General features: G+C 49.9%; 1 protein-coding gene across 2 annotated transcripts in view; it reads right to left on the bottom strand.

Annotated features, from left to right (window-relative positions):
- Nucleotides 1-1,240: 1,240 nt before the first annotated feature.
- The window catches only part of FLT4 (fms related receptor tyrosine kinase 4), a 57,690-nt gene continuing 32,231 nt past the window's right edge, over nt 1,241-26,699 (bottom strand). The window contains exons 5-30 of one of the 2 annotated variants that reach the window (XM_014253184.2): nt 26,458-26,620; nt 26,071-26,210; nt 25,236-25,404; nt 24,561-24,678; nt 23,819-23,970; nt 23,025-23,187; nt 21,136-21,280; nt 18,467-18,575; nt 17,045-17,404; nt 16,649-16,795; nt 15,866-15,997; nt 15,480-15,586; nt 15,043-15,178; nt 14,130-14,234; nt 12,620-12,733; nt 12,294-12,382; nt 11,912-12,059; nt 11,249-11,343; nt 10,784-10,906; nt 10,307-10,418; nt 9,827-9,926; nt 9,225-9,330; nt 8,138-8,277; nt 7,421-7,541; nt 6,568-6,653; nt 1,241-5,227 (exon numbers count right to left, since the gene is read on the bottom strand). In XM_014253184.2, the coding sequence (XP_014108659.2) occupies nt 5,008-5,227; nt 6,568-6,653; nt 7,421-7,541; nt 8,138-8,277; nt 9,225-9,330; nt 9,827-9,926; nt 10,307-10,418; nt 10,784-10,906; nt 11,249-11,343; nt 11,912-12,059; nt 12,294-12,382; nt 12,620-12,733; nt 14,130-14,234; nt 15,043-15,178; nt 15,480-15,586; nt 15,866-15,997; nt 16,649-16,795; nt 17,045-17,404; nt 18,467-18,575; nt 21,136-21,280; nt 23,025-23,187; nt 23,819-23,970; nt 24,561-24,678; nt 25,236-25,404; nt 26,071-26,210; nt 26,458-26,620 (3,600 nt within the window). In that variant the 3' untranslated portion in view covers nt 1,241-5,007. The remainder of the gene's footprint in view (nt 5,228-6,567; nt 6,654-7,420; nt 7,542-8,137; nt 8,278-9,224; nt 9,331-9,826; nt 9,927-10,306; nt 10,419-10,783; nt 10,907-11,248; nt 11,344-11,911; nt 12,060-12,293; nt 12,383-12,619; nt 12,734-14,129; nt 14,235-15,042; nt 15,179-15,479; nt 15,587-15,865; nt 15,998-16,648; nt 16,796-17,044; nt 17,405-18,466; nt 18,576-21,135; nt 21,281-23,024; nt 23,188-23,818; nt 23,971-24,560; nt 24,679-25,235; nt 25,405-26,070; nt 26,211-26,457; nt 26,621-26,699) is intronic. The other variant, XM_014253185.2, reaches the window with a different exon arrangement.

Here is a 26,699-nt window from a genome sequence, read left to right as displayed (position 1 = left end):
AGCCAAGCACTGCTCCAGGATGCACTAAAATAAGATATTTCATCAGTAGAACAGCTTCAATCTCTATGTTCCCCAGATGGGCAGGCCCCTGCATAGGGAAAGGAAAATTAAAAGGTCCTTTTGGATGCTTTCACACCATGGTGGAGCTGGATGAAGGGATGGCAATGGAGAGGAGCGGAGATGTCCCCCTTCTGTGCCCTCAGCTGTATCTCTGCCACTGACAACTCCTCAGGGGACATTATTTTAGACAAATGGTGCCGATGCCTTCATCACACCCAGGGGTACCAGGGGTGCCTGAGCGTTCCTTGAACTCCTGGTGATTTTTATTCTTTTGGGGAAACGCTCATGAATGCACTTGTGTCCCATTTCACAGCGAACACCTCACACCTGCCTCACTCCCACCCTTGGCTTTGCTGTGACACAGCCACAGACGCGCCGCCATCTTCCCGCCAAGGTCCGCGCCCGCCGGGGGGAGGGCGCCACCTGCCGGCCGCCAGCGGCACCGCCGGGGCTCGCACGGAGAGGGGTCGGTGCCATGAGGGGTAAGGAACTGGGAGGGAATTTGGTGCCAGAATGACAAGGGGCTCCGGTCCGGGGGTCTGGTGCCATGAGGGGTAAGGAACTGGGAGGGAATTTGGTGCCAGAATGACAAGGGGCTCCGGGGGTCTGGTGCCATGAGGGGTAAGGAACTGGGAGGGAATTTGGTGCCAGAATGACAAGGGGCTCCGGTCCGGGGATCGGTGCCATGAGGGGAACGGGCGTCCGAGGCGGAGTTGGGTGCCCTTAGAAGAAGAGGGGTCCGGGGGGGATTGATGTGCTGAGGAGAAGGGGAGTCTGGGGGCTGTTATTGCCTTGAGAAAGGGCGTCCAGGAAGGGTTTGATTCCCTGAGGAGAAGGGGGGTCCGGGGGTCTCTGGTTCCTCTGCTGTGGTGGATGAAGACAGGAAGGCTGGAGATCGCCAGGGGTGACACCCCCAGGGCCGAGGTGGCAGGGAAGGTTTGTGGGTCTGGGGCAAGGGCTGAGTGCTGTGTTTGCTTCTGCCAGTGAGCTTAACCAAAGAGAATATGCAACTTCACCATGAGAAAAGCCAGAGTTTCATCCTGGATGGACATGCCACAAGATCCAGCTGTTTCTGAGAGGATGCGGGGAAATGCAAACAGACACAAAAGTAAAAATAATAAACCCAAAATGTGCTGATGGCTTGGGCTGGGGCTGGGCTGCCCCAGGGGCAGAGATGGCCCCAGGAACCAGAGAGCAGCTGCCAGTTATGACTTTATTCATTTTCACATTTAGATATTACAACAAAACTCTTAATGACAAAGGATAACAAGTACTATAGTAGGAGAGGAAAGGAAGCAGTGTTCTAACTGGTTTGATATATAACCGTGAACTTCCAGAGACTAGACTCAACGTGAGTTACAATCACTCACATACGCTCACTGGTAGGAAAACTCACATGCAAATACCCACACATTCACCCACAGCACGCTCACACACACACAGACCATGCTTTGTACTCACACATAACCCCTGTTTTAGCCTACTTGCTTCAAAGGCAGCCCACTGAAACATTGAATGCTGCTAGAGCAACAACAGGTACCAGGCGAAAATATTGCAATATAAATGTAGTGTTACTTGATAAACAGTTTTTTCTTCAGAGACACATGTATTTGCAAGTAGGGGACCCAACACTTTGTTTTCAGGAAGGAGGAATGTCCTCTCAACACCAACACTTTGTAAAGGAAAGAGACTGAGCATAGAGTGGAAGCAGCCATTTTAAAGGAAGGTGATGATGATGATGAATAGCTTAGCTTCAATGTTGAGTTCCGTTAAGAAGCCCAAACAAAACAAAAAACAAAACAGAGAATGCATTGTGAACAAAGCAGGCACAAGTATCAAAACCTGGGTTTTAAACATTGAAATACTCCCTTGATGCTGTAGAAAGATAGACAACATTCCTGTCTCATATCTTAAAACCAAAACAGACCAGCTTCACTTCATGCTTATCTGGAGACTGTAAAAATAAAAAGCCAGAAATAATTCAAGGGGGTGGGAAGGGTTATCAGGTTTGCACATCTAATTTAAGTATACCTTTAGAGAGCAAAAGTACAATTGTCTCAACAGCTCTTCAATCTCCCACACTACAGTTGTTCTTCATCAGCAGGAGTGTCTGAAGAGGAGCCAGCTTTTGCTCTGATCAGGCTGCATTGTTCATGCAATGCTGTTGACACAGACACAATAGGATCTTATTCCACCCCCCATCTAGATGGTGCAAGAGAGAGAAAATAAACTTCTGTGGAGTTGAATGTTCAAAAATCAGATGACACAGAAGTGTTTTCCCCAGGATGAAGCAGGAGATCGTTAACAATGGTTTTAACAACCCTTCTCCACAAGGATGCTTGTGAGCAATTTACAGCTAAACCTAGAGAAAAAGTGCAGCTGTACTGGCTGGATGTCCATGCTGACAACCAGCCTGGGCACTAAGATGCCCCTGTCACCTTTCTGATGAGGAATCCTGCCACTGCCGAGCAAATGTCATTCTTTGCTGGCACATACCTATCCCTTACATATGGTCAGGGACTTACAGCTACTTTGAAATTCTGTTTTTTTAACTATTATTTTGTTTGTAGTCCTCTTTCTTGCGCCCTGTCTCAGATGGGGCTGTTTCCAGGCAGAGAACTCTTCATGGAGTGATGGAAGTAAGAGACTCTGGATCCTATGGATGCACATCACCCAGCAAGCAGCCTGAATTTAACTCAGCTGGTCATCACCATCAATGCCAGTGGAAACCTCTAGCAACACAAGTCACATGCAGCCTTCCTTCTGCCAAAGGAACCACCAGTTCAAAAAGCAGGGCAAGATGAGGGCAGGAGAATTTGATCTGGCCTACACCCTGTTTGTTGTCCTACTTCCTTGTCCTGGCTCTCCAGCAGCTCCTGCCAGAGGATTCTTACTGAGTCGTAACAATTACTTAAAGATGCTTAAATTCCTGGCAGCTTCAGGGGACACCAGTAGAAGTCAGGGAATTCATTGTCATATGCAGTTTCCAACTCCGTATCCTGAGCCAGTTTGGCTCAAGCTGGTCTAGTTTTGTGCCTCTCTTTTGCCATGGAAATTGCAGCCGTGTCATCCTGCTGACACAAAAAGGGAGTGGAACATTGAACGAGCTGCACAGGCTTAGAGAATCTGAATGACAGGCATGCTTTTCCCATGTGTTAAATAAATCTCCCCATTACACTTGTGTGGAGAACTATAATTAAGACTTGGCAACATCTTCCATAAGGACTCACAGGCTTACGTCGGGAAACGCGTAAAACCCTCTGCTGGAAAAGAAATACAGTTTGGGAAAGCTGTACATCTGGCAGGAAACACAGTTTTATGAGTCCAAACCCTTGGCTCTGTGACAGAGGTGTGGCCCACAAGCAGTAATTCCCTGGTGCTGAGATGTCCTGGTGCACAGAGCGCTGCCAGCCATGGGCATGTGGGAGACGAGATGATGACAAGCTGTTCAAATAAGCCTTTTCACCCAGACTCCTGAGGCAGTGATGTAACCATGCTCTGTGGCTGAGCTCTTGGATTGGGAGCAGGATAGAAAGAAGTAGGTGGGAAGTGGTGAGGCAGCAGTACAGAAATCTATAGAGAGGGGCTGCGGAGGTTCCCCAGAGCTCTGAATTCACGTGGTATCCCTTAGAAACAAAGACTAAAGTGAGGAGATGTTTTCTCAGCAAATAAACATTTCTTAATCCTCTGGACTCAGGTATGCTCTGCTGGAAGCTCTGCAAAATAAACTGGAGAGGAATCTGCTGGGTAGAGAGTGCCTCCTTTGAATCAGGGAACTTGGGAGACAGGAAAGGTCGTGGTGCAGAACTGTCCATCCAGGAGAATCAGGGCTTGAACCCTGGCCAGGTGCTGGGTTCCATGTGTTCAGTGATGTCAACACACAAGGGCATGCAACCCAGAGCACCTTATTGCTGGAGCACTGTTCCTTCCATTGTTTCCAAAATGCTTTGCAGCAGCTTGAAAATAAACATTTCACTCCCTGCCCTTTTGATCTTTTTCCTCCCAGCAAACTCTATGTTTAGAAGCCAGCTCAAATTAACCTAGCTTTGCTTTAATTTCTCACTCAAGCAACAAATGATCTCAGCACCATTCTGGGAGAAGGGGAAGGCAAAAGCAGCAGACCTGTGAATAACCTGCTCCCAGCAGAGATCATAAAAGAACCTGTTTTGCACAAGGCCTGCAAAAAATTGCTGTTTATCTCACCGGAAGCACTTTAGCCATCAGCTGATGACCTACTCAGCACTAGCTGTGTTGAGATGGCTAAAATAATTCTAGTGATAAGGCAGAGTGGCAGGTTTCCCCCCCGCAGAGATGAGAGGAGTGTGGGTATTGCTTGCAGAGGAGATGGAGAGGCTGGCACCTACTCAGGATGAGCAGCATGCATGAACATTTACAAAGATCCCTCAGGATCTCTCTGGACACCTCTTTAAAATGTCCTGCTCTTGTTGTTAATACCACTAGGGATTTCTTCCCTTTGATTCTGCTCCACAGCTCAGCAGCTGACATCATGATGAGGGGAGGAGGAAGCAATCCAAGGAAAAACATTCAGGCTGCACACCAGGAAGAAACTTGAGACTAAGGCAGATCTATTTATATCTGACCTGAAATGGGCTTTCTGAATGGGAATCCGATCTGAGCGGAGGCTGGATGTTAGGCAGAAGGTGCCATAGTGCTGAGCACAGGCACCCACTCTCTGGCAGAATGCATCTGTCTGAGGTGCAGGAATAAAAGAAACATGAGGAATCAGTGAGGTGCTCTCTCCAGTCGTGGCACAGGGAAGCTGCAGCTGGAGGTGCTGCGTGGTTCATGCTGTGGTTCCAAGGACATCAGTGTTCCCCATCTGTTTGGGGTAGGTTCCCTGTTGGTTTTGGGCATAGGTTGAAGGAGAAGCTCTGAGTGACCCTGATGCCGTGCCTGGAGGACCTTGGCCTCCAGGGCCTGGTGCCGTTAGTACTGCTCAGAAAAGAAGGAAGTGTGGAGAGTGGGGGGACTGGCCCCTTCTCCAGGTGGGGTGCAGCTGCCATCCTCAGAGTGTTCCGACAGCTCCCCATATTCACTGTTGTAAAAAGTCTGGCCTCCGACTTGGGACCCGTACGATGGCCGACATCTGCCCCGCAGGTCTGACTGTTCCCCTGACAGCTCCACGGTTCGACTGGGCCCTTTACTGCTGTGAGGGAGAGAGACACAGAGAATTAACCTTGGCACTCCTAGAAAACCTCTGTCCTGCTTAGAGAGATCCCAGTTTCAGAAAATCTCTTCTTCTAATACATGTGGCAGAGACAGGGTCAGGAATGGATTTGGACTTCCATTTCAAAGCACAAAACCAGGCCTTGCTCTAAACCCTTTGCTTTGCCCTAACCCAAATCCACACATAACCTGGCACGTTTATTTCAGCTCTTCTAGATACCTTTTGGGATACTTTCTAGATACAGGGAAGGGTTGGGATCCCAATGAGTAGGGAGAGACAAGAGACATTGCCTTAATTGCTTCTAGACCTGGCAGGAATAACAGAAATTGATACAAACCAACTGCCAGGATGGGGGAAAGGAAACAAAGGAAGATGATGATGATGTGGACAGAAATCATATGTCCCATCTCAATCAGTGCCTGACAATACCGGGTGACTGGCAAGAAATCACAAGAACAAGGGCAGGGACACGTTCAAGGAGAGGTTTAAGAGTAGTGTTTTCCAGGAGATGGGACACCAGGTGTAGGAGACAACAGGAAAATGCCTTAGGGAAAAGAGGAAAAGGACAAGAAGCAGGAGACAGTTTGATACAAGAACAGAAAGGCTGCAGGGCTATGGCTAAGAGAAAAGACAATGACCAGTCCAATCTGATGTTGGGAGGCAGATGAGGTGAGGAAGAGGCTTGGGACTGGCCTTGTCTATGTATGAGGTGACATGGTTTGCTCAACACACTGTCACAGAGACAAGGTCTCAGCCTGCTCTGGCAGAGATGAGCTGCATGGGTTCTCACCCAGTTTCAAAGCCTGGGTCAAGGACATAATCATCCATAACATCCTCAGCTCTGAGAGTGCCAGCTCAACTTGCCTGACCCCATGCAGCCTGTGGGAATTCCTAAGGCCTGTCCCATCCTTGCACCACTACATCAGGGTTCTGTACCCCATGGGTCAGGGCTGAGGGAGGAAGGTGGCAGCCACATAGCTATTGCCCATTCCATCTGCCACTGCTTGAGCAGGCCCTGATATATTTCACCAGAAAATGTCAATAAGCATTAACAGTTGCATTATCACCGTCACTCCACTGTGCCTCATTATCTTAACAGGCACATTCTCATTGATGGGCACAGTTTGTATTTTTAAACCCTAGAAAACAGCAGGCTTGTCTGTTCTTCCTGTGTTTTGCCTCTCATTAAGGAGTACATGGACTTATCTGAAAGCTGAAAGCTCCATGCAGTGCAGCCTATGGGGAGATACCAGGAGCTGCCTCCTGGTCTCACTGCATTTGGCAGCAGGGAGGCCTCAGTGACTAGGCTTAAGGAGTACCTGAATCCACCTTCTTTTCTGTGTCGGTTTTCTATCCTCTCAAATTCCTCAGATGCCAGAACCATCCCACTGTCTGTCTGATTGTCCTGGAAGGAAGCAACAGGAGTTATCAGTAATGTCCTTGTCAACTGGTCAGAGTGGGAAGGAAGGAGAAATCATTCAGGAGATGAGATCATGTGTGATGGGGAAGAAGGGGTAGGAGCACTTTACCAGCATGCTCCATAGTTTTGCTGAATCTGATTTTCTTAGGTACCTTCTTAAAAGCAGCACATAAAAAGTTATGATTTGTGTGCTTAGTCCAGTGCCATTTTTGGGGATTAAAAAAAGAGTACTCCCTGTCTGGAAGATGTATTACCATCAAATCTGTGAGAGGTGATATTTTCCTCTGAGACTAAGGTATGACTTCAGTTCTGCTGCTAGAGGAAATATCAGTACTAGTCCAGTTCAGAGAGACCTGGAGGGTCCCTTGTGCACACTGCCACGTGGATCAAGATACAGGAGCTGCAGATAAGCACTCCAGGTTTATCGAGTCCTGGCAGGGTTTCAGTGTGCTTAACCAGGCTGTGTTCACAGATTTGAGAGGGTGAAGAGCAGGCTCTTCTCTGAGGTCCTTTATAGTCCCCCCGTTTGCATATCTAACCTCCTTGTTTCCCGCTAAGGCAGTGTGAACTGTGCTGGAGAGAAACCCCTGTGTGCCAGATGAAGAAATGAATGTGCATAGGACTGGATGGACCAAACAGGAATGACACAGACAGACTGACATAAGGTAGGAGTGATCTTCCTTCCACAGTCTTAACAGTAAAGGTGTCAGAAAAGACTGCCCCCTGCCCATATCCGCTCAGATGGTACTCACCGGGTGTGCTTTGTACATTGTGTGTGTCATGGGAAACTCTTCAAATGTCTTTATCCTGGATGGACACCTGATCTGATTTCCTCCCGTCAAACAACCAGGGAACGAAACACAGTTGTAGTATCTGCAAACAAAAGCATACAGTATTCAGTAAAGGCAAGAGTCAATGTCCTGAATGAACAGGACCTGAACTCAACCTCCTCACTGTGCAACCAAAGTATGCAGGGAGGAGGATGACCCAAATGGTAGATTTGGGGAGGCTAATGGGGTCACCTTAGACCTCTTAACCCCATAATACTTCTGCAGAGGAGACTAGACTGACTAAATCAGGCCCCAATAACCTCTCCATACGAGATAAGCAGAAAATGTCATATAGATCCCAGGCATCAAATTATCAGTTTGCCAGAGAGGAGAGGCCTGGGACTAATTGTTTGGGTCAGTTAGGTACAGATAGGATGAAGCTCCTTACATGATACTCTGGCAGCATAGCTGGAGGAGAAGAAGGAATGTGATAGGCTTACAAATCAGCACTTCCTCATGAGCAAAATAAAGTAATTTTGCTTTTATAAGCAAGAAGCTATGGCCTAAATGCTTGGGTCACTCATTATCACCTGTGATTTTCCAAACATCTGGGTTCTCCCCATATCCCTCTGGTCCCCTTACGAGTCAGGCTTTTTGCTGCCTGCTGTGCTCTCTCTGCCCTTTTTGGATGGGATTCACCTTGCTGCTAGGCTGTGGCAGCGTATCCTCATGTCAAAGTCCTCTTCATCTGAGTTTTGCTGGGCAGAGGAAGGCACCTGGGAGAAACCGTCATCTTCTGAGCTGTGAGAGTCATTCAGCGGGATGTAATCTTTCCCTTCCTGGTAGGAAGAACAGTAAATGGCCTTACAAGAAGTAAATGGCCTTACAAGAAGGGGAGGACTTTCCCACAAGAAAGGGCTCCACAGGCAGAAGCTGTCAGAGCTGGGAAGGAAAATTTCTGTTTTATAAATTTTATTTCTCTAGGACAAAATATCTGGCTGGAAATTTCTGTGACCTTTGTGTTAAGTAGCTGTGAATGATGCATGGAGGTGTGTGTGAGCAGGAAAACAACTGCCCATAATAATCCCATAATTCTCCAGTTTACATGGACAGAGTACTGTGCTCCAGAGTAATGTCATTTGTGGCTTAGTCATGCCTGTACTGGGAACCAGTGCTGAAAGGTTAAAGCCAGGAACGTCAGGATGAGAAAGTACTCAAGCATTTAGCTATCATTTTCTGAAAGGGAACATCAAGAAAAAGTTAAAATCAGAGCTGCACGTTCAACACAGTCAAATGTCCTGGTGAGTTACCACATGGAAGTGATTAGCAATACATTCAAAGAAATCTGTATTACTGATTGCTGTAATGTAACAGTTGTTTACTTCACATGGCCCTGACATTTCAATCTGAGGACAGAGTTTCAGAAACCCTGGTCAAGTCCTGGTTTTCATTATGCAGGCGTGTAAGAGGCAGAAGTACCAGGGCCTTGACTCAGCTGAAGAATTTCAAATAATCATCTGGGGATTAGGATGGAAGTACTAGGATGACGACGGAGAAGGCTTCTGCCCTGCAAGAAGCAGAGTTTTATGCGGATGCAGCTAAAAGGCTGTTGCAGAAATGAGTTCTCCAACAGCTCTGGGAAATAGACCTCTGACCCAGGAATCTCTGTGGCCTACACAAAGGTATTGCAGTGACCATGGAGTCATCTGAGGGCACAGTGAGGGAGCTGGTGATGACAGAAGAAAGAGCTGTCTAGAGCAGAGCAGGGACACAGAGAGGTTTTCACCTGCTGGACGTTTTCCTGAAGAAGGTTCCCCAGTATCTCCACAAGGTCAGAGAAAGTCGGTCTCTCCTTGGGGTCACCGTGCCAGCAACTCAGCATTATACGGTAGCTGCCAATAACAGATGCTTGTTTTACACCACAGAAATCCCCTCCTGCCCCACTCCACAGCTCCCACCCACATGGTGCCCACTGGAACAGCCAGTTCCTGCACTGTGAAGGAAACCTTGTTCCCCCCCAGTACTCTGGCCAGGTGGACTTACTGGCAGGGTGTTGGTTTGTTATCCAGTTACTGTAACAGGGAACAAGGAGCTAAGTCAGACCCCTCTGATACCCTTCAGAGCAGGAAAGCAGAGTGCTCATTTACAGACCCAGCCCAGCATGGGCATGCAAGGACACCTAGAGAGCCATGATCAGAACCCATCTGCCTTGCTCTACAGGCAGTGGCCTAGACTGAAGGATGTGTTGGCTCATTGCCTACCCCGGCTAAAGGTCTGCATCCCACAGAGGGGCCTGTTCTGCTCTATGCTGGGATCTGCTAGGTTTCTGCCCTCCCACAGAGGCCTCTGCTCTGACCAGTGCTGGAATCCTTGAGGTTTCTGACTCACATCTCTGCTGTGGCATACTCTGGGGCTCTCATCCTGGTACCATCTTTGAGCCTCTGGCAGAACTCCTCATTGATCTGGACTCCAGGATATGGAGATGCCCCTAAAAAAGGTTCAGAGAAGGATGGGTACATGAAATGTGCCATCAGAAACCAGTCCTTTTGAGACTGCCTTTTTGAGACTCCCCTTCATCCCAGAACACGGAGAGGTCTGGTTACTACTCATACACAGCCCAATCCTTGGTGCTGCCTGGGTCAGGCTTCTCTGCCTCAGTGAGCTGGAGGCCACCTCTGCATGCCTGTGTCCCCACCACTCTGTTCATGGGTGGATATGGCCTCCATATTTTATTTCTCTACACCAATGTTGCTTCCCATCAGTCCTTAGATGTGCTTCAGAATGTCTGTCCTGCACAGACTCACCCACAAACTGCTACGTGGGTAGGGGTGTCTCCCTCAGCAGCACGAGACCCTCATTAGCACTCACCTAGTGAGAAGATTTCCCAGAGAAGGACCCCAAAAGACCAGACATCACTCTGGGTAGTGTAGACCTTGTCGAAGATGCTTTCTGGAGCCATCCACTTCAGTGGGAGACGGGCCTGCAGGAGCGAGAGGCAAGGCACAAATGTTCAGTTGAGAACATGTCCCAGGACAGCCCTTCTTGTAGAAAAGGGATGAAATGGATGGAAGGAAATCAGAACCAAAAGCCCAAGTCCTCTCTCAATGGAGGAATTGGTTAGGTCAGAAACATTGAAAGGGGGATGAAAGAGCATAAGGAAGAGTAAGTTAATGACAGGCTGAGGGGCAGAAGGAAGGAGACAGAGATCTGCTGGTGGAGGAGGACAGGATGTGTCATTGGTCCAATGGCTTTTTGTCCCACCCATGCAAGTAATTTCACTCCTGCTTTTTCATCTTTTCACCATAGGGGCCTAATCTGTAAAAGGCTTGAAAAAATGGCACTCACACTGCCTTTCCTGACATAGTCGGGGTCCTTGTAGATGTCCCTGGCCAGACCGAAGTCACAGATCTTTACCACGTTGTTTTCTGACAGCAGGATATTGCGAGCTGCCAGGTCTCTATGGATACACTGAGGGCACACAAAGAGGAAGGAGCAAAATAAGAGGGAGAGAAACCATAATCAGAAAGTGTACAGCATCTCCCTTCCCCCATAAGCCTGAGCTCTAATGGGGGAATGGTAGAAATGGGAAGAAGCTAAAGATAAAAATTTCAAAAAGGGATTGTTAAGGAGAGGTTGAAATGCAAGAGAACTGATTTCCCAGCTTTATGTACACACGTCTGTCTCAGATTTCCTAAGGAGTGTGAGGCAGATCACTGAATCTCCCTGTGAGTCACCTGAAAGGTGGCTGTAGTCAGGTCTCTCTCATCTCTCTTACGCACAGAAGATCAGGTGAGCAAAGCCTGAACTCACCTTTCGGGATGCCAGGAATTCCATGCCACGTGCTACCTGGAAGCTGTAGCAGATGAGGTCTTCCATCGTCAAGGGACTTTGCCACAAGTCATCCACTGTTCAGAAGTAACAGAAAATGATTAGACAATTGGTGATCTGTTGTCCTCTTTGCCTCTCTCCAGGAGTGCAGGATACAGCCAGTTTTTCAGTGAAATACAGTTAGTCCTCAGTCCTAACTGGAGTAATCGGCTCCCCTCTAAGATTTTCTGCTTAGGTGGCAGAAGGCACAAGGCAGGAACCTGCTCAAGTGTGAGGAGAAAGAGTCCAGCCTCCATCACATGTCAGTGTGACAGAGTTGTAGGGAACAGGACTGGAAAGAGCTTTGAAGGTCAGCTCATTATTTCTGTCCTAGGGAGGACTCAACAAGATCCCCCTCAGTTCTCTTTTCTTCAGGCTAAAATATCCAAAGGGATTTAATTCTCCTTTCTGGGTTTCTGGTGTCTATTACAAGAGACAACAGATGATACAATAGCCCTGTTCAGGGAACTGCATGCAACAGTGCTCGGTTCCAAGGGTGGGTTCCTGCTCCTCACTGATATTCCCTGCCCATTCCCCAAGCTAGCCAAGTCTGGCATAGCTTTGATGGTCCAGGTGAGGAGCTTGCTGCCAAGGCTGGAGTGTTACCTTCCTGGATGGGCAGTGCTGTACGGCTCTTGTGCATCAGGAAGCGATGGAAGATGGCGCTGTCACTGGTCCCAGAGCGGCTCCTCCTGTCTGCTCTCACAGCCTCCACGATGGACTGCACCTGAATACGCAGCCTGGGAGACTTCTCCTGGCAAGGGACCAAACCAAGACCCTCATCAGGCAATGCACACTGTAACCCCTGCACCCATGAGCTGCACAGTCTCTTCCTGTTCATAAATTGTAATTCTGGCCTGGAAGCATCTACCATCGCAGGAAAAGGGACAGAGGGTATCTTTGTCACATTGTCAGAGTATGGATTAGGCTGCACATCTTCCTTCCCTAGACATGGGACAGGTCCCTAGTGGCAAAGGAATCTACTCACCCTGTAAGGACTGAATCCTTCCCTCTTAGTCCGCAGGTAGTTGGAGAGGTTTCCATACTTGCAGAACTCAACAATAACCATGAGTGGACCTGGTGAGAAGAGACCAAAGGTTAGGGCAAGAGGTAAGGGCTTGAGTTGGTCACAATTTGCCACAACTTGTGTTATGTGCAGCCATGCTGAGCTGTGACATTTGCTCCAAATGCACACAAACACAGTAATAACTTCTCCACAAGTCCCTGTGATCACACAAGTGGACAGCAAAAAGACACAGGGGACAAGCTCTGATTTTTAGGAGCAGGAACAGCCTGCTACCCTGGGATATTTACCATTTGGTTTGGTACAGGCACCCAGCAAATTCACCACGTTGAGGTGATTCCCGATGTGAATGAGGATCTTCAGCTCTGACATCAGTGCCTTGTGCTCACTTGCAGTAGCCCCCTCTGGAAACACATGAACCATGTCATGACACCTCATCACAGCTTTTCATTCCTCCTCACCACCCTTCTCTAGCAGTGTGTTAATGTGAGTCTTGCTGTGACCTCAAAGCCTTGTACATTTTGTTATTGCATGTTCCCACATGAAATGTTGAGCCTTGTCTGGAGATCCCAGGATCCCTGCTGTAACACGTAGGGTGCTCTCTGTAAGTGCAGGGACCCAGAACAAAGGACAACACAATCTGTGCCCAAGAGATTTTTCTTTATGATAGTTGTGCAGTGGAAAACATCACTTGAGACTTTCACTGGGATGCACCCGTTTGAATCTCTGCCCTTTTGGCCTCCAAACAGAGATAACGAGCCATGAAACAATTTGAAAGAAAATTAGGAACAAAAGACATCTGATTCTTTTCATCACAATTGAAGATAGGAGCTGTCTCAACTCAAATTCAGATACCTTTTGATGATTCCTCTTCAATAGAAAACATAGTGTCATGCTCCTGCCATCTCTCTGTACCACATCTTCTCTCAAGTGTCCAGTTCACATCAATTCTTGACCCTTTGTTTTACCCTCAGGGTGTGTTCTCTGGTTTCTGTGCCTTTTTCATACTTCTCAGCCTCCCCATATGCATTTTGATTTACTTGAGAGTTTGAAAATTTAGCCTGAGAGACAGAAGCACTCTCTTGAGCTGCAGCTGATGGCCAAGTGAGAGCCTTGCCTCAAAGAACTGTAAAGCAACCTAGCACATCAAGCTCCCCTCTGCTGTGCAGATGACCTGTACACTTACAACAGTAAATACTGTTCAGATGAGCCATGACACAATTTCTATGTACAGGCTACTTCTGGCCAGAGACTGCCTCAGTGTTTTGTTTGGTGCCAAATTACAGAATAATGTTTTGGATCCCTTTCTGAAAGCATGGCTATAAAAGTTCAAAATCAAACTCTGGATAGACCAGGCTTTCAGTGCAAAGCCAATTTAGCCCTCAGAGATGGATAAGAGCTGCAACCTGCTTCCTTACCCAGCTCTGGATCTGGCCCATAAACACAAAATACAGGCACATTTGGAAGAAGGCAATTGGGAGCCACACTTTTTTCAGTGACCTGCCAAAGAGGGGATTTGGATTCTTGTTCATCCTTTGAGACAGACTGCATTCTTTGCCTTTGCAGACAGCTAAATTTCCTTGAAAGCTGAGTTCCCCAAGTCTTTGCTGTCTGTTCTGCCACTTCAGCTTCCCAGTGAAGCTGAATGGAGCCAAAGAGGATCAACTGTGTTGAGGCTAAGAAGCCATTGTAGGCCAAGAAGCCATTGAAAAGACAGGCATTTACAGGGTGAATGTTCCTTGAAAGCCTCATTCATTGCTGTCTACACACATTTCATGTTTTGTTTCACTGTTCACATACCTTTCAGCATTTTGACGGCTACAGTCTCACAGCTGTTACTTTTATTGATCCCAAACGCTGAGGCTTCCACCACCTTTCCAAAGGCACCATGACCCAGGACTTTACCTATGGACAAGAAGAGTAAGTGTGAAGAAAGGCAGGTGCAGAAAAGGCAGAATAGAATGAAGCAAAACAAAAATCCCAACAGGAAATCATGGGAAGAAGAAAGAAAAAACATCATAAAGGAAAAGGAAGGAGTGGAACATGTGCCCTTTCAGGTGGCTGCTTGCTGTGTTGGTGAGAATAAGAGAAAGGACGATGGGAGGAACTGAGACAGAGCTGGCATGGACAAAGCAGAGGAAGGAAAAGGCCATGAAGAAGTGAGGGCTGCTTGTTGCCCTCGAGCAACAAGTTGTTGTGTGTGGGAAAGGTAAATGACCCGTTGCAGCACAGCAGCCAGGACTAATGTCACTGCTCTGTGCCTCAAAGGTAGCCTGCTGCCCTTTAAACTCTGCCAGACAGAGGGAAGAGGCTGCAGGTAGGTGTCTTAACATGAGAACAATAATGGATGCAATCCTGAACTTGGGATACCTGCTGTGAACTGGGCTGTTCTGTCCAGACTCCCACTTGGAAAATATGGGGATGTGTTTTAAACCATGCCCAGGGGTCTTCTGTTTTCAGTAATACCTGTATAGATACACTAAGGAAGTCTGGGCTTACAGTTGGCTCAGGCCTGTCTACAGTCAGACCTTAAAAGATTTCCCAGGCACAGCTGGGCTTTAGGGACAGCCTGGGGAAGAGGATGGGAAGCCTCTGGATGCAGAGAGAAAGCATTAAATACACAGAGGTGTGTTAAGACACCTGAAGAGTGAGTTTGTAGGGCTGGTGGGAAGCCCTGGCTGCAGCATGAAGGGAGGCAGGGGGTCTGGCTCACCTAAGCGCAGGCGGTCTCGTGGGAACTCCCACTTGCTGGAGTCATAGGGCAGGTACTCGCACTGCTCCTCCAAGGGCACCTCGCCAGGGTCCATGATGATGGAGAGGTAGCCTGTTTTGATGTCTGCGTGGGCTGGCTGCAGGAACCAGCCAACACAAAGGGTCAGGAGGTGCCCTCCCTGCCCGGGGAGCTAACTTCCAGATGGGATTTGGATTCTTTGCCTGCCTTGACTTGCTACCCCCTCAAGCAAAGGCCATTCCCCATCACCTCCTTTACCACAGCCCTTAGCACCCTGTCCTTGGCAGTGAGAGCACTGGAAGCATCACTCAATGACCTCCCTTTAGCAGGAGTTGTCATGCAGCCCCACATCACAGCACTGGTGTTGCCCCAAGCCCTGATATGCCACCCCGCTGCCTGAGGCAGTGACCGTCACATACCCTTTTGATGTTGCAGAAGATGAGAATAAGTAAGATCCAGAAGAAAACAGCAATAACTCCAGTCCCAATCAGGATGACAATCTCCACATTGGTCCTGTCATCAGAGCCTGTGGGAAGGGAGGGAAATCAAAGCTTCAGAGATTCCCATTCCATGCTCCAACTCAGCCATTCCTTATGGCCTGCATCAGGATGTGGGTTGATTGGAGACATGTTTGCCCGAACTAAACATGCTCTAGACTACAGATCCTCCTGTGAGAGCACCATGCCACCAGCAAGGCCAAGGAGCTTTCACTACCTCCCACTGTCACAGGGAAGATGCCTGGGAGCTTGGCCATAACTCTTATTCCATCCCTTCACATCCCCAGGGGTGTTGTGGCTGCTGGTACCTTCCACGGAGACGCTGGCTGAGGAGTTCACACAGCCCTTTGCATTGCAGACGCTGCACAGGTAGAGCCCAGCATCCTCCTCCCTCACCCTCTGAATGCTCAGCCTCTGGTTGAAGTCTGCCAGGTCAATCCCTGTAAGGCACAGAGGGATGTGGTGGTCACTCACAGGGAGGGAAGATTAGTACACTGAACTCAGGCTCAAAATAAGGCTCGTATTTTTTGGCTGATTCATTTTAGATGTCAGAATGATATCACACCAGCTGGTAGAGGCTCTTTTCTTGATGGCCCCAGAAATAACCTGGAGGGGCCTTCCCCAGGCAGTGTATGGAGGGTAAAAATCCCTCACTGAATGTGCTGAATAGGGACAGTGCCCAGACAGTCCATCTGGTGTGTCAAGTTCTGCTCCAGCTTCAGAACCTGTTCCTTTCCCCTCTGCAATCTGCCTGGATCCTTTGCACGTTCCTTCCATGAGATCTGGGTCAGTCTCTGCATAATCAGATGCCAAGCACTGGGCTGAGAGTAAGAACATTAATGATTTCTCTCTCCCTGCTCTCCAGCTGAATGTGCACAAGCACAGACAGTGTTGAGCCAGGCCCTAGGGCACAGACTTGGCCAGTGAGACTGCATCAAATTAGGACAGAATGTGATTAAAACCAGGATCTGGCTGATTCAGAGAACAGGTGCCTTTATTAGGGCACAGCAGCTCCCAGAACCCAGCAGTATTCAGCTCTCCTGCTGCTGGACATACTGCCCTGCCTGTGATCTACCCCCAGCCCACTGTACCTGACACTTCTTCCACCAGTTTCTCGTCTTTGTACCAGCTGATTTCAGGAACATGGTTGCCGTCCACCTTACAGCGCATCTCTATGGAGTCGCTGACGTTCACCCAAATGTCTGTCAGGTTCTGCTTGAGGCGGGGGATCTCCAGGGCTGGAGGAGCAGCACAAAGAGGAGGAGGGGAAAACGGGAAACTGATTGATCAAAATAATATCTGTGTTCCTGGGGGGCTTTGGGTGTCTGACCCCTGCTGAAGGGTGTCTTGAGAACCCAGGTGCCCTGCCTTTGCCACCTTGAGTTTAACTTGCTTGTGTGGCTTCCCCTGGGGATGGACTGGGAAGCTGATGGCAGCAAGAGCACCAGCTCTCCTCTGTCACTCCCGCCAGCCCTGTGGACCCTCACCCTGCACAGAGATGTATTTCTTATGGCAGTGTTTCTCCCGAGTCTTCCTGTTCTGCACCTCACACACATAATCTCCTTCCTCATCCAGGGAGATGTTTGGGATGGTGAGCAGCAAGGTCGCATCGTTGGAGTCGGGCTGGAAGCGCAGCTCCCCCTGCATCTTGGTGGCATAGTGGTGGACGTTTTTACAGTCCAGCACGAGGGGGTTGCCCTCTTCATCGTGGAGCTTGGAGAGGTTCAGCCGATACCACTGCAGGTTCTCATAGGTGTAGTTGTCTGCATTGCAGCTCAGCTGTAGGTTCTGCCCCTCTATGGGCTCTTCTGAGGGCTGGGACTCAATCTCGAACCCATCTGGAATGGCTTTCAGGAAGGAAATGAACATGTGAATGAGTTTTCATGGCTGAGCTGCCAGACACAATGAAATTGTCTCCTTGGGCTCAGCTCTCGGAGATGTGCCTGTCCTCAGCCAGGGTAAAGGAAACCACTGTAAACCAGAACTGTGACATGCAAACTGCTGGCAACCACAGCTTAAATCCAGCAAGTGCTATGGGATATGCTCAAGTCCCATGGTTAAATTAAGATGGGGTCACAAATGAAACAAGCCAGCAAGGTCTGAATTAGGCTGTTACTGCTCCCAGCTCAGCTGCAGCATTCTGGTTTGCACACATGCTTACCTTCACATGGGCAGGCAGTGACACAGAGAGCATTACTGAAACAGTGACTGAAGATGTTAATCTAGTTTCACAACAGCTGGTGGCTCTGACAGCACAGGTACTACCACAAGGGCCATGAGCCCAGCCTTCTGGGCTGGGAATTTTATTATGGAATTCTCATTCCATAGGATGAGCTTTTGCTGTTCCCTTGCTGGGCTCCCTGTCTCAGCAGACAGGGACAAGCTCCCGTCAGGACGGGGTACCACTGGCAGGAGGCTCATACAGCCCCTTATGGGCCATGACTCCAGCCCACACCGCTTGGCTCTGGTTCCTACAAAATCAACTTCCTCCCATCACCAAAATCCCGTGGGATCACTGCCGGGGGCTGGGGCCAGCGGGACCTGGCCTGGGATAGGGTCGGGCGGTGCCACTAGAGGATGCTCTTGGACCAGACACATCCCCAGCCCACGGAGCTGCCTGTGCCAGCGGGATGTCCCCAGCCCAAGACCTGCCCAGGACCTGCCAGGGCTGCTTCAGGACCTAGGAATAGGCAGTGCTGGCTCATTCCCAGGTCTGCCTGACAAACTCTGCCTGTGCTATCAGCTGCCAGGGCTTCAGACATTTGCTACCCAGCAGAGCTCTGGGGTAGCCCGGCTTTCCTGCTGGCTTTCCAATTATTGTTGAAGATCCTAACTGTGAATGGCAGGACCCGACATTTTGAAGCAGAGAGTTTGGCTGGTGCAGGTGGGAGGGGTTTTACAGTACTCACTGGTCACATAGAAGTAGATCAGCCGCTCATCTCGGCCCACTTTATTAGAGGCAATACACTTGTACATGGCTGAGACATTGGCCTCCTGGATGGCCAGTTTGCTGACTGTCTGATGGGGGAAGAGAACATAAGGAGGAGTTAGGAAGAGCATCAGGAAAATGAAGTAGGATCACTGCTGCTCTCTGGCAGGTGGCAAAGCCCCCAACAGCTGTTGTTGCATAACCCTGGGAAAGGGTTATGCAAAAACAGACCCTTATTCTACAGCTCTTTGTGCATTTCAAGCTTTATCCATTGTCTCTACCAACAACAACATGATTTTATTCCAAATCTCTGGATCTTTTTATGGAGTCCAGTCAGCATAAATGCCTCTCCATGGGAGCAAACTTCTTGTTAAGCACCTCAGGTCACAATGGGGACAGTACTCAGCAAGGGGGACAGTAACATGATGCAGGTCTGAGGGGATGGTTAAGCTTCTGACAAGCTTTATTTATAACACTGGGAAGAAAGGGAAAGGACACCAGGGCTTTGATTCCCTGAGCCCTTTGCAGTTAAGTGACTACTTAGTGTCCCACAGGGTTCAGTGGAATTTATGGGTACTTATAGAGCTGCAAGCACTCCTTTTACTCATAAGGAGAAATCAAACCTGTGAAAACATCCCAGCTCTCATCCCTTCAGGAATAGCTGTCATCTTTCTTTGAATTCCAAGTGTACATAGATATTGTCCTAAAAGCTTCCTCATCTCTCCCTCTAGCAAGACATGATTAAGACTGGGCAAACAGCCAGGCTGCCATCCTGGGAGCATGGACCCAGAGGATGCTGCCTCCAAATAAGCCAGGAAAAGCAGCTGGGGAATAAGGCTGCTATCCTCCTCCTCCTGGCTCACACAGCACATGTGTGAGTTACCAAATGTGTTACAAGCACTCCCCTTAGAGGAGACTCACAGTTTGAGGCTCCAGTTTAAATGACAAGTTAAACACATGCAGAAACCCCTCTAATGAGATGCTGTTTAAATTGCAAAATGAACATGTTCCTACAGGGGAATTTCTTTGCCTTTACATTCCATAGACTTTGGGAATCATTTCCGTTCTGAGGGGCAATGTATTGAGGTTGTGTTAACCAGAAGGAACAGGCATTCATTCAGTGCATACTCAACACAGCTGAAGTGACTTTATTACTGGTACTTTTGTGCATTGCCTTTTCCGTTTCTTGGGGTTATTCATACAACCAGAGTGACCCTATTACTGGCACTTTTGTGTGCAGCCTTTCCTGTTTCTCGGGGATTTTCCTTCTAATCTGCAGTGTTATGTTTGAGTTGGGGTTTCTTGATCTGACATCATCCTGCTGCCTGCAGTGCATGGCACATCCTGTGGCTCATTCTGGACATTACAGGTGGAATAAAAACCAGGAGGATGGTAAGAGAAGACAGGTAGAAAGGACAACAAGAGAGAGAAAGCATATTTTAGGATGTAGCATCCCACTGTAAATGGAAGAACTCTTTTCTCCCAATGCTCTTGCACATCCATGGGGATGCACAACCTAAGTTGAAGCTCCAGGACAATTACAACCAAACAGTTGGAATGAGAAAGACTGAGGAATAGGAGAAATAAAATGGGGAAAAGAGGGAAAGATCAAAAAGAACCAATACAAGTGTCACATCTGTAGTGGGACACAAGGGTTTCTCACCCAGGAGCTCCCACCACTCCTGCTTGCATCCCTGGGGAGCATCAGTCCCTCACTCTCCCTTCAGCTGCTCTGGTAGGAGAATCATCTGCCCTTGCCACCCTTTTGGCGGAGTGATGAACTTCTGGCCAGGCCAGGGGACGGGAAGTGCCTTTAGAGGTGTGTAGGAAAACAGGAAGTGACTTTCGGAAACAGGGGCCCATTTGTTTGTTCTGCATCCCTCTGTGAGCGGCTGGTGCCCGACACCAGTGGGGACAGGAACCTCGTCATGGTGCAGACCTGACACTCATGGCTGCCCGGGAGACAGAAAGAAACAGGCTGCAAGCAGGTCACACACTGCAACGAGGGAGAGTTGTTCCTTCCAGAGAGGAAATGCTGTGATGGAGAAGTGGCTTTGTGGAGCACACATTGCTCCCACTCACAAAGCTGCAGAGTGATGCTCTGGAATGGATACCAGCTTCTCCAAACCACCCTCACCCCGCCAGGATGAGGACAGCTGGATGAAATGCCCCACCAGACACATGAACCTTCCCAAGGCCAGAGATTTCCTGGTCAGTTTGTGACTCCTTCTCTCCTGCCCAGGATGCTCTTCAGGATTTGGTTCTCAGAATTCATGCAAAATGCTCAGAAATGGCCATGGAAGCCCCCAGAGCAACTGTCCCACATGTCTTCCCTAGCTGGATGCCTCGTGTTTAATTACAATCCATGAAATCCCTTCTGTGCAGCCAGCTCCAGTGGGAGCCTCTCTGGACACAGGGTAATTTCTCAAAGATGACAGCTCTCCCTCGCCCTGGGGCTGCCTGGTACTGCGGAGCCCCAGGGCCAGGAACTGCCACTGATGGTTTACTTTAGAAGCAGAGGTGTGAAGCCCTTCCCAAATCTGTCTCTGCCAGGCCCCTTTCCAGGCCACTTTTCCTGGCTGATTGCAAAGGAGTCCCGTGCCCGTCTCCAGATCCCTGTCCCAGGACAGGTTTGGGATACAGCCTCACCTTGTTCCGCCCCTCCACAAACTCCACCCAGGTGTCAATGCTCTCGATGGGGTTCACAGCATCCTGCCTTGACACGTCTTTCCAGTCCTTGCACTCGGGCATCCGGTCCCGCTGATGGCGTCTTGCTGCTCGGTGCCTGCTATTGCTAATCCAGCAGCCAGGGACAAGCAGGAGAAAGAGGGGAGAGACAGAGAGAAAATTAGCTGGGAAAAAGGCAGCAAAAGCAGCTTTGTGTCAGAGAACTGATGGCCCTGTGCAATAATTCTGCAAAATTTCCTGGGTCTTTCAGTTACACAATTTTGATGTGCTTTATAAGGATGCCTTGCAACCACCAGTGAGGTGAAAATCTGTAGATGTGAAAATTGAGGCAGGGAACCGATACAGGTGTCTTGAGCAATGTCTTCACCCACAGGCCTGGAGATTCATCTTTCCTTGCTAAGGGTGGAGAAAGGCAGGGGTGAAGTCGATTCACATGTGCCTAGGAAAGCTCATTTTGCTCAGCCCCAAGGCCTTAAAGCCCTGCTGGGTCCGAGAGTCAGGGGTGTCACTGACTGGCTGGTGCTGGCCTGGAGAGCAGATGGTGCAACACACAAGTGTGCGGCACCCAGGGGTGCTCCTGTTGCCCTTGATTCAGCAAAAGCCAGGAGAGAAATCTCCCAGGTAGAGGTGCTGCTGGTGTCTCACACGGGAATGATGGTACCTCTTCAGACTGAGACAGGCTGGTGGGGAGAAGTGTCCAAATCTGTCAGGGACCTGGGATGCTGCAGCCTGCAAGATGCTTTTGAAATGTGGGTTGGGGTGGAAGATGGGAGGGTCTGTCCAAAAACATGGCTTGGGATAGAAGGGAGAGGCTTTGGGTAACAGGGAAGGAGAGGGGAGCTGAGGGCCCAGGAGCTGTAGCAAAGGTGTGTGCTGGCAGTGTAGGTCAGAGCACTTGGCGGGGCAAGCACACTGGTGAGCTGTGTAAACAACAGGAAGCTAGAAAGAAGCCTCCTGCATCCTCTGGAGCTGTGCTAGGCAGAAATATGGTGGCCTTGAGAGACAGTGCTCATAATTCATGGGCCCCTCTGCTTCCTGACAGGGCCACAGTGCACTTGCATGCAATGGAAAGCTCTCTGGCGTCCCTGGCTTGGCAAAAGCCTGCACAGGGCTGCAGGACCTGGCTTCCTCCAGGCACCCTGATGTCCTCCACCCTGACTGTTCTGGCTACAACTCCAGAGCATCCCTTTTCCTTCTTCCAGTGAGGCTGTCATTAAAAAATGCTACTGCAGACCTGCCTGATGCTGCCTCAGCTTCCCAGGGCATGGGCAGTGGGTCTGCACCCTTCCTGCCTACCTAGTGCCCTGCTGGCAAGTCATCCCAGCAGCTGGTAGAGATCTGGCACTTCCCCAGGGTTCAGCAATTCTTCCCCACAAACAGCAGCTGCCTATCAGCACTTTAATTCCCAGAAGATAAAAGACAGCTTTTCAGCCACGGGGACCTCAGGGCAGGAATGGTGTGAGCCCCAGCTGCTGTCTTGGGGTTTTTCCAAGGGGTTGTGGTAATTTCTCCTGAAATCTGCCTCAGTTTCCCTGTTAGCAGCACAGTGATCAGTGGTTTCATTGCAGGTGCTGTGAGCTGTGGCTGGGCCATGGACATCCACTGACACATGCAGGTGGCTGAGGATGCAGAGGATGCTGTGGAAGCTGTTGATGTCTGGGACCAGCCAGCCTGGGCAAAACTCCCACACGGACAACAAGTGTCTCCACTCTGCCTTCCCACAAGGTGCTGTGTTGTGGGAGGAGAGCAAAAGCAAGACATGGTTGGGGGCACAGCCATGGTCACAAGAAGCTCATAACACCACAATGATGGCCTGACAAGACACAGGTGTTGGAAGAAATGGCACTTACAGGCTGCGTCGGGAGAACATCCGACAGGGCATCCATGGCCTCCACTGCCACTGGATCACCTCTGGTGCTGGGATGCCATAGACAGTGCAGGTGAGGGCCTGGGGGCTCCTCTTGGAGTAGATGCTTGGGGAAGAGGCTTCTTTCTCATGGATGCGTGGAGGAACTGCAAGGATCAGAGTGACATTGTAAGCAGTGGCTCAGCCACTGCATCCCCAGGCCTGGCACAGCTCTCCCCAGGCCCCCTTATAGCAGCCAGGGCACTACAGCTCTCTGGCTCCCTCAGGCAGATTCAAGTCAAGAAGTCAGGACATTGTTTCTCCTTTCTCCGGTGAGTGGAACTGTCTGGATGCTGCAGGGCTCAAATTACAGGGCCACAGATCCTGCTGGAGACACATCTCTGGGCAGCACTGCCCTTCCAGTGCTTTTTTAGCTGGCATCTGTTTTCTGCATGACTGGGACCAGTTTCTGCTGTGAGATAGCCCCACAGGGGCTTCCCACCCAGAGGAACTACTCCAGATCAAGACTCCATCTGTGTGGCAGCTGCCCTGCTCCCAAGTCCGCATCAGTCAGGGTCACCCTCAGCAGCATCTCCAGCTGCAATCAGGAAGTGGCCCAAGCAATGACATATCCTGCCCAAAGTGAGGGAGGAACAAAATCGTGCCATGGGAGAGGAAGAGATGATGTAGGTACCAACTGCTGTAGGACAGCAATGGGGACTTGGTCCTGGAGCAGCCCAAAGGCTGGGCCCATGGCCTCAGCACTCTCCCCCCACTCCAGCCCCAGCCCGCCCTTACCATTGACGACCAACTGGAGGCTGATGTGCTTCTCCAGCCCCGCCAGCCTGTTCCGCAGAACCAGCGTGTATGTCCCAGCGTGCTGCTCCGACACATCCTTGATCTGCATTGAAGATTGAGATTGCTTGGGAATTAGCTTTCCATCCTTGTACCTGCGGGGAGGCAGAGAGAAAATGCAGCCATGGGGAGGAAGTGTCCCACTGGAAGCTGGGCAAAGGGTTTGCTGGTCCTCACAAGAGTGCAGTCAGGGTGCCCCTTGCTAGCACTGAGGACCTCTCTGGAGAGACCCCTGGGCCTTCCCTGGACCCAAGTTATGGGTCTGCACATTGTGTCATATGGATGTGTGTGGGGTTGGGGGTGTTGTAGCTCTGCCCTGAGCAGTGAGCAGGTGTGAAGCTCCCATGTCCAGTCAGCTCTGATGGAAGTGCAGCATGATGAGGTGCATAACCCATCCCACCACCTTGTTCCTCTGGGCAGCTGTGATCACCACAGCAGAGGGACGAGAGGGACAACTCCTGTGGGAGCTCCACTTGGCTCCTCCAGACAGTGCAGAGCTGCCAAGCCAGGCTGTGCAGCTGAGAGCCAGGACATGGGAGAAATTACCCCCATGGGTTGAAAAAAGTGACATTTGTGACAATCTTGGTGACAGAGTGACCTAGCAAGGAAGCCAGGCTAGGCTTCACTATTTGGCAGAGGAAAGGAGGAGAGGAGAAGGTGGCTCAAGCTAAGAAAGGTGAGTTACCACTGGAAGTCTGGTGGGGGGTAAGCCACGACTTTCACTGGCAGTTTCACGGCTTCGTCTCCTGCAGTGGCTTCTATCACCGGGCCCTTCCTCCACTCCACAGTGATGAAGGGCTTTTCTGCAAGGGAAAAAGGGACCATGGAGGAGAAGTCAAAGAGACAGGGTGTCACAAAGCTCTGCTGCTCTCCACAGGGCCCAACAGCAAGGACCAAGGACTGGTGGGGTGTCATGACAGTGCAGCTGAGATCCTGGCAGCTGAAGAGCTGCCTTTGTCTCCCTCTCAGGAACCATTGGGGATGCAGGAAGGCTGGGCTGCCCTGTGACTTTCTGCTGCCAATAAACAGCCACCCAAAGCAGATGGTGCCTTGTGAACCCACAGCTGGTGCCCCTCAGGCCAGCCATGTCACAGGGTCACTGCTTTTGCCACAGGGCTGCAAGATATGTGTGTCCTGCCATTCTACTGCATTTGGGCCAAAAGTGTTGGCATCTCCCTCTCCCTCCCTTTTGGGACCTTGCTGAATGTGACTCTGCTCCCAGCATGGTGCTGGGGCGCAGGAGGGCTGAGGGGCTGGAGGAGAGCTGGGTTTCAGTAGAGTGGATGGAGGTTCAGGAGCTGCTCTGCCCAAGCAATCTGGGGCTGGCTCTGCTACAGCTGGGCTGTGGCAGGTGCTGTACCGTGCACAATGACATCGGTGCTCTCCTCCAGCATCTGGGCACCATTGGTGGCAGTGCACGTGTACTTCCCCAGGTCCTGCTGGCTGACGTTGTGGAGGGTCAGGATGCTGGAGAGCTCCGTGTGTGTCTGCAGGGACCGGCGCTCAGGCTCGATCACTGCTCGCTGCGTCTGTGGGAGATGACAGAGAGAAGGGGATGAAAGACAGCAATGGGATGGGGCTGTGTGGATGGGCTCTTCACAGTTGTGATTCCTGATGCTCAGTGCTTCCCTCTACCAGGACAGGTTTCTGCACAACTGACTGCCATCCTCAGGGATGGAAGGACACATGTTCTGTGTACTGACTGCCTGAGGCTGGGGTCAGATCTTACCATGTTTTGCTCTTGTAGCCCAGGAACCAGGCAGGGAGCCCCATGAACTGAGTGATGTTCTCAAGAGACTCCCCTGTCTCACCATTCAAAAAAGACACAGGATACAAGAGGGGAAAAACACAGTGGGGATGACCTCACAGGCTTTTGGTAACAAGGGCTCTCTGATTAGAGTAGCTCCTTTTAAATCAACCACATTTGCTCTGGATTTGGTCAAAGTGAAGCCAGTGTTTTCCCAAGAACCCCAGAGCAGTAACACCTCAACAAGGAGAGAGCTTTCTGCCAGGAAAAGGGGTCTTCCTTCTGCTGCAGAAGAAAAAAATGGGAAAACATGACCAAGATGTCCAGCATGGTTAGGATTATGAAGCACAGCCCTGCCAATGATGTGAAGAGGAACAATGAAAGGTCAGGAAGGGGCAGTTCAGAGGGAAACAGTTCAGTGCATGGGAGCTGCTCTGTTTGCTGGTACCTGTTTGCCAGGGTAAGTCCACTGGAAACGGACGCCAGAGTTGAACTCAGCCCACACTGTGCAGTTCAAGACCAGCTTCTCTCCCACTAGCAGCTCCATGGCTTTCTTGGGATACAGCTGGATGTCATACAGCTCACTCCCTGATGCAGAAGAGGGAATAAAAAACCATTTCTGATCTAGTAATTCTTTGACTCAGACTGTGCAGTTACAGGAGGTTTGGGAATAACCTCCTGCTGCATGGTGTATTTCTGTCCAACACACAGTAGAAGATATATAAGCACCATGCAGAGTCTGTGTAGCTAGAGAGGACCATAACAATCCCATGAGCCACACTGATGGACTTCAGAGCCACCCAAATTTCTCCCCTGAACCTTCCCAAATATTCACCTGCTATATGGATGATGAAGAAATTGGATTTGAAGACCTTCTTGTCGATTACAGTCTCACAGTGGACATACAGTAAGTCCCTGATCAAGTGTGTGGGTACTTGCATTCCTTTCTTGTTGTCCCAGAAAGTGCTTTTCCCGTCAGGGTGGATGAAGAAATTTTGCTGGAAAAATCAACATTTTGCCAACTGAAATCAGAGGGTAACAACATTCCCACTCCACCCCTCCCAGGCTTTATGCTGG

The sequence above is a fragment of the Pseudopodoces humilis genome, chromosome 17 (genome assembly GCF_049639895.1).
Source record: "Pseudopodoces humilis isolate 2021_Gansu_Grassland_sample_001 chromosome 17, ASM4963989v1, whole genome shotgun sequence".
In the NCBI taxonomy this organism is placed as follows: Eukaryota; Metazoa; Chordata; class Aves; order Passeriformes; family Paridae; genus Pseudopodoces; species Pseudopodoces humilis.
Note: the sequence above shows the minus strand (reverse complement) of the source record. Positions and strands in the feature narration are given on the sequence as shown.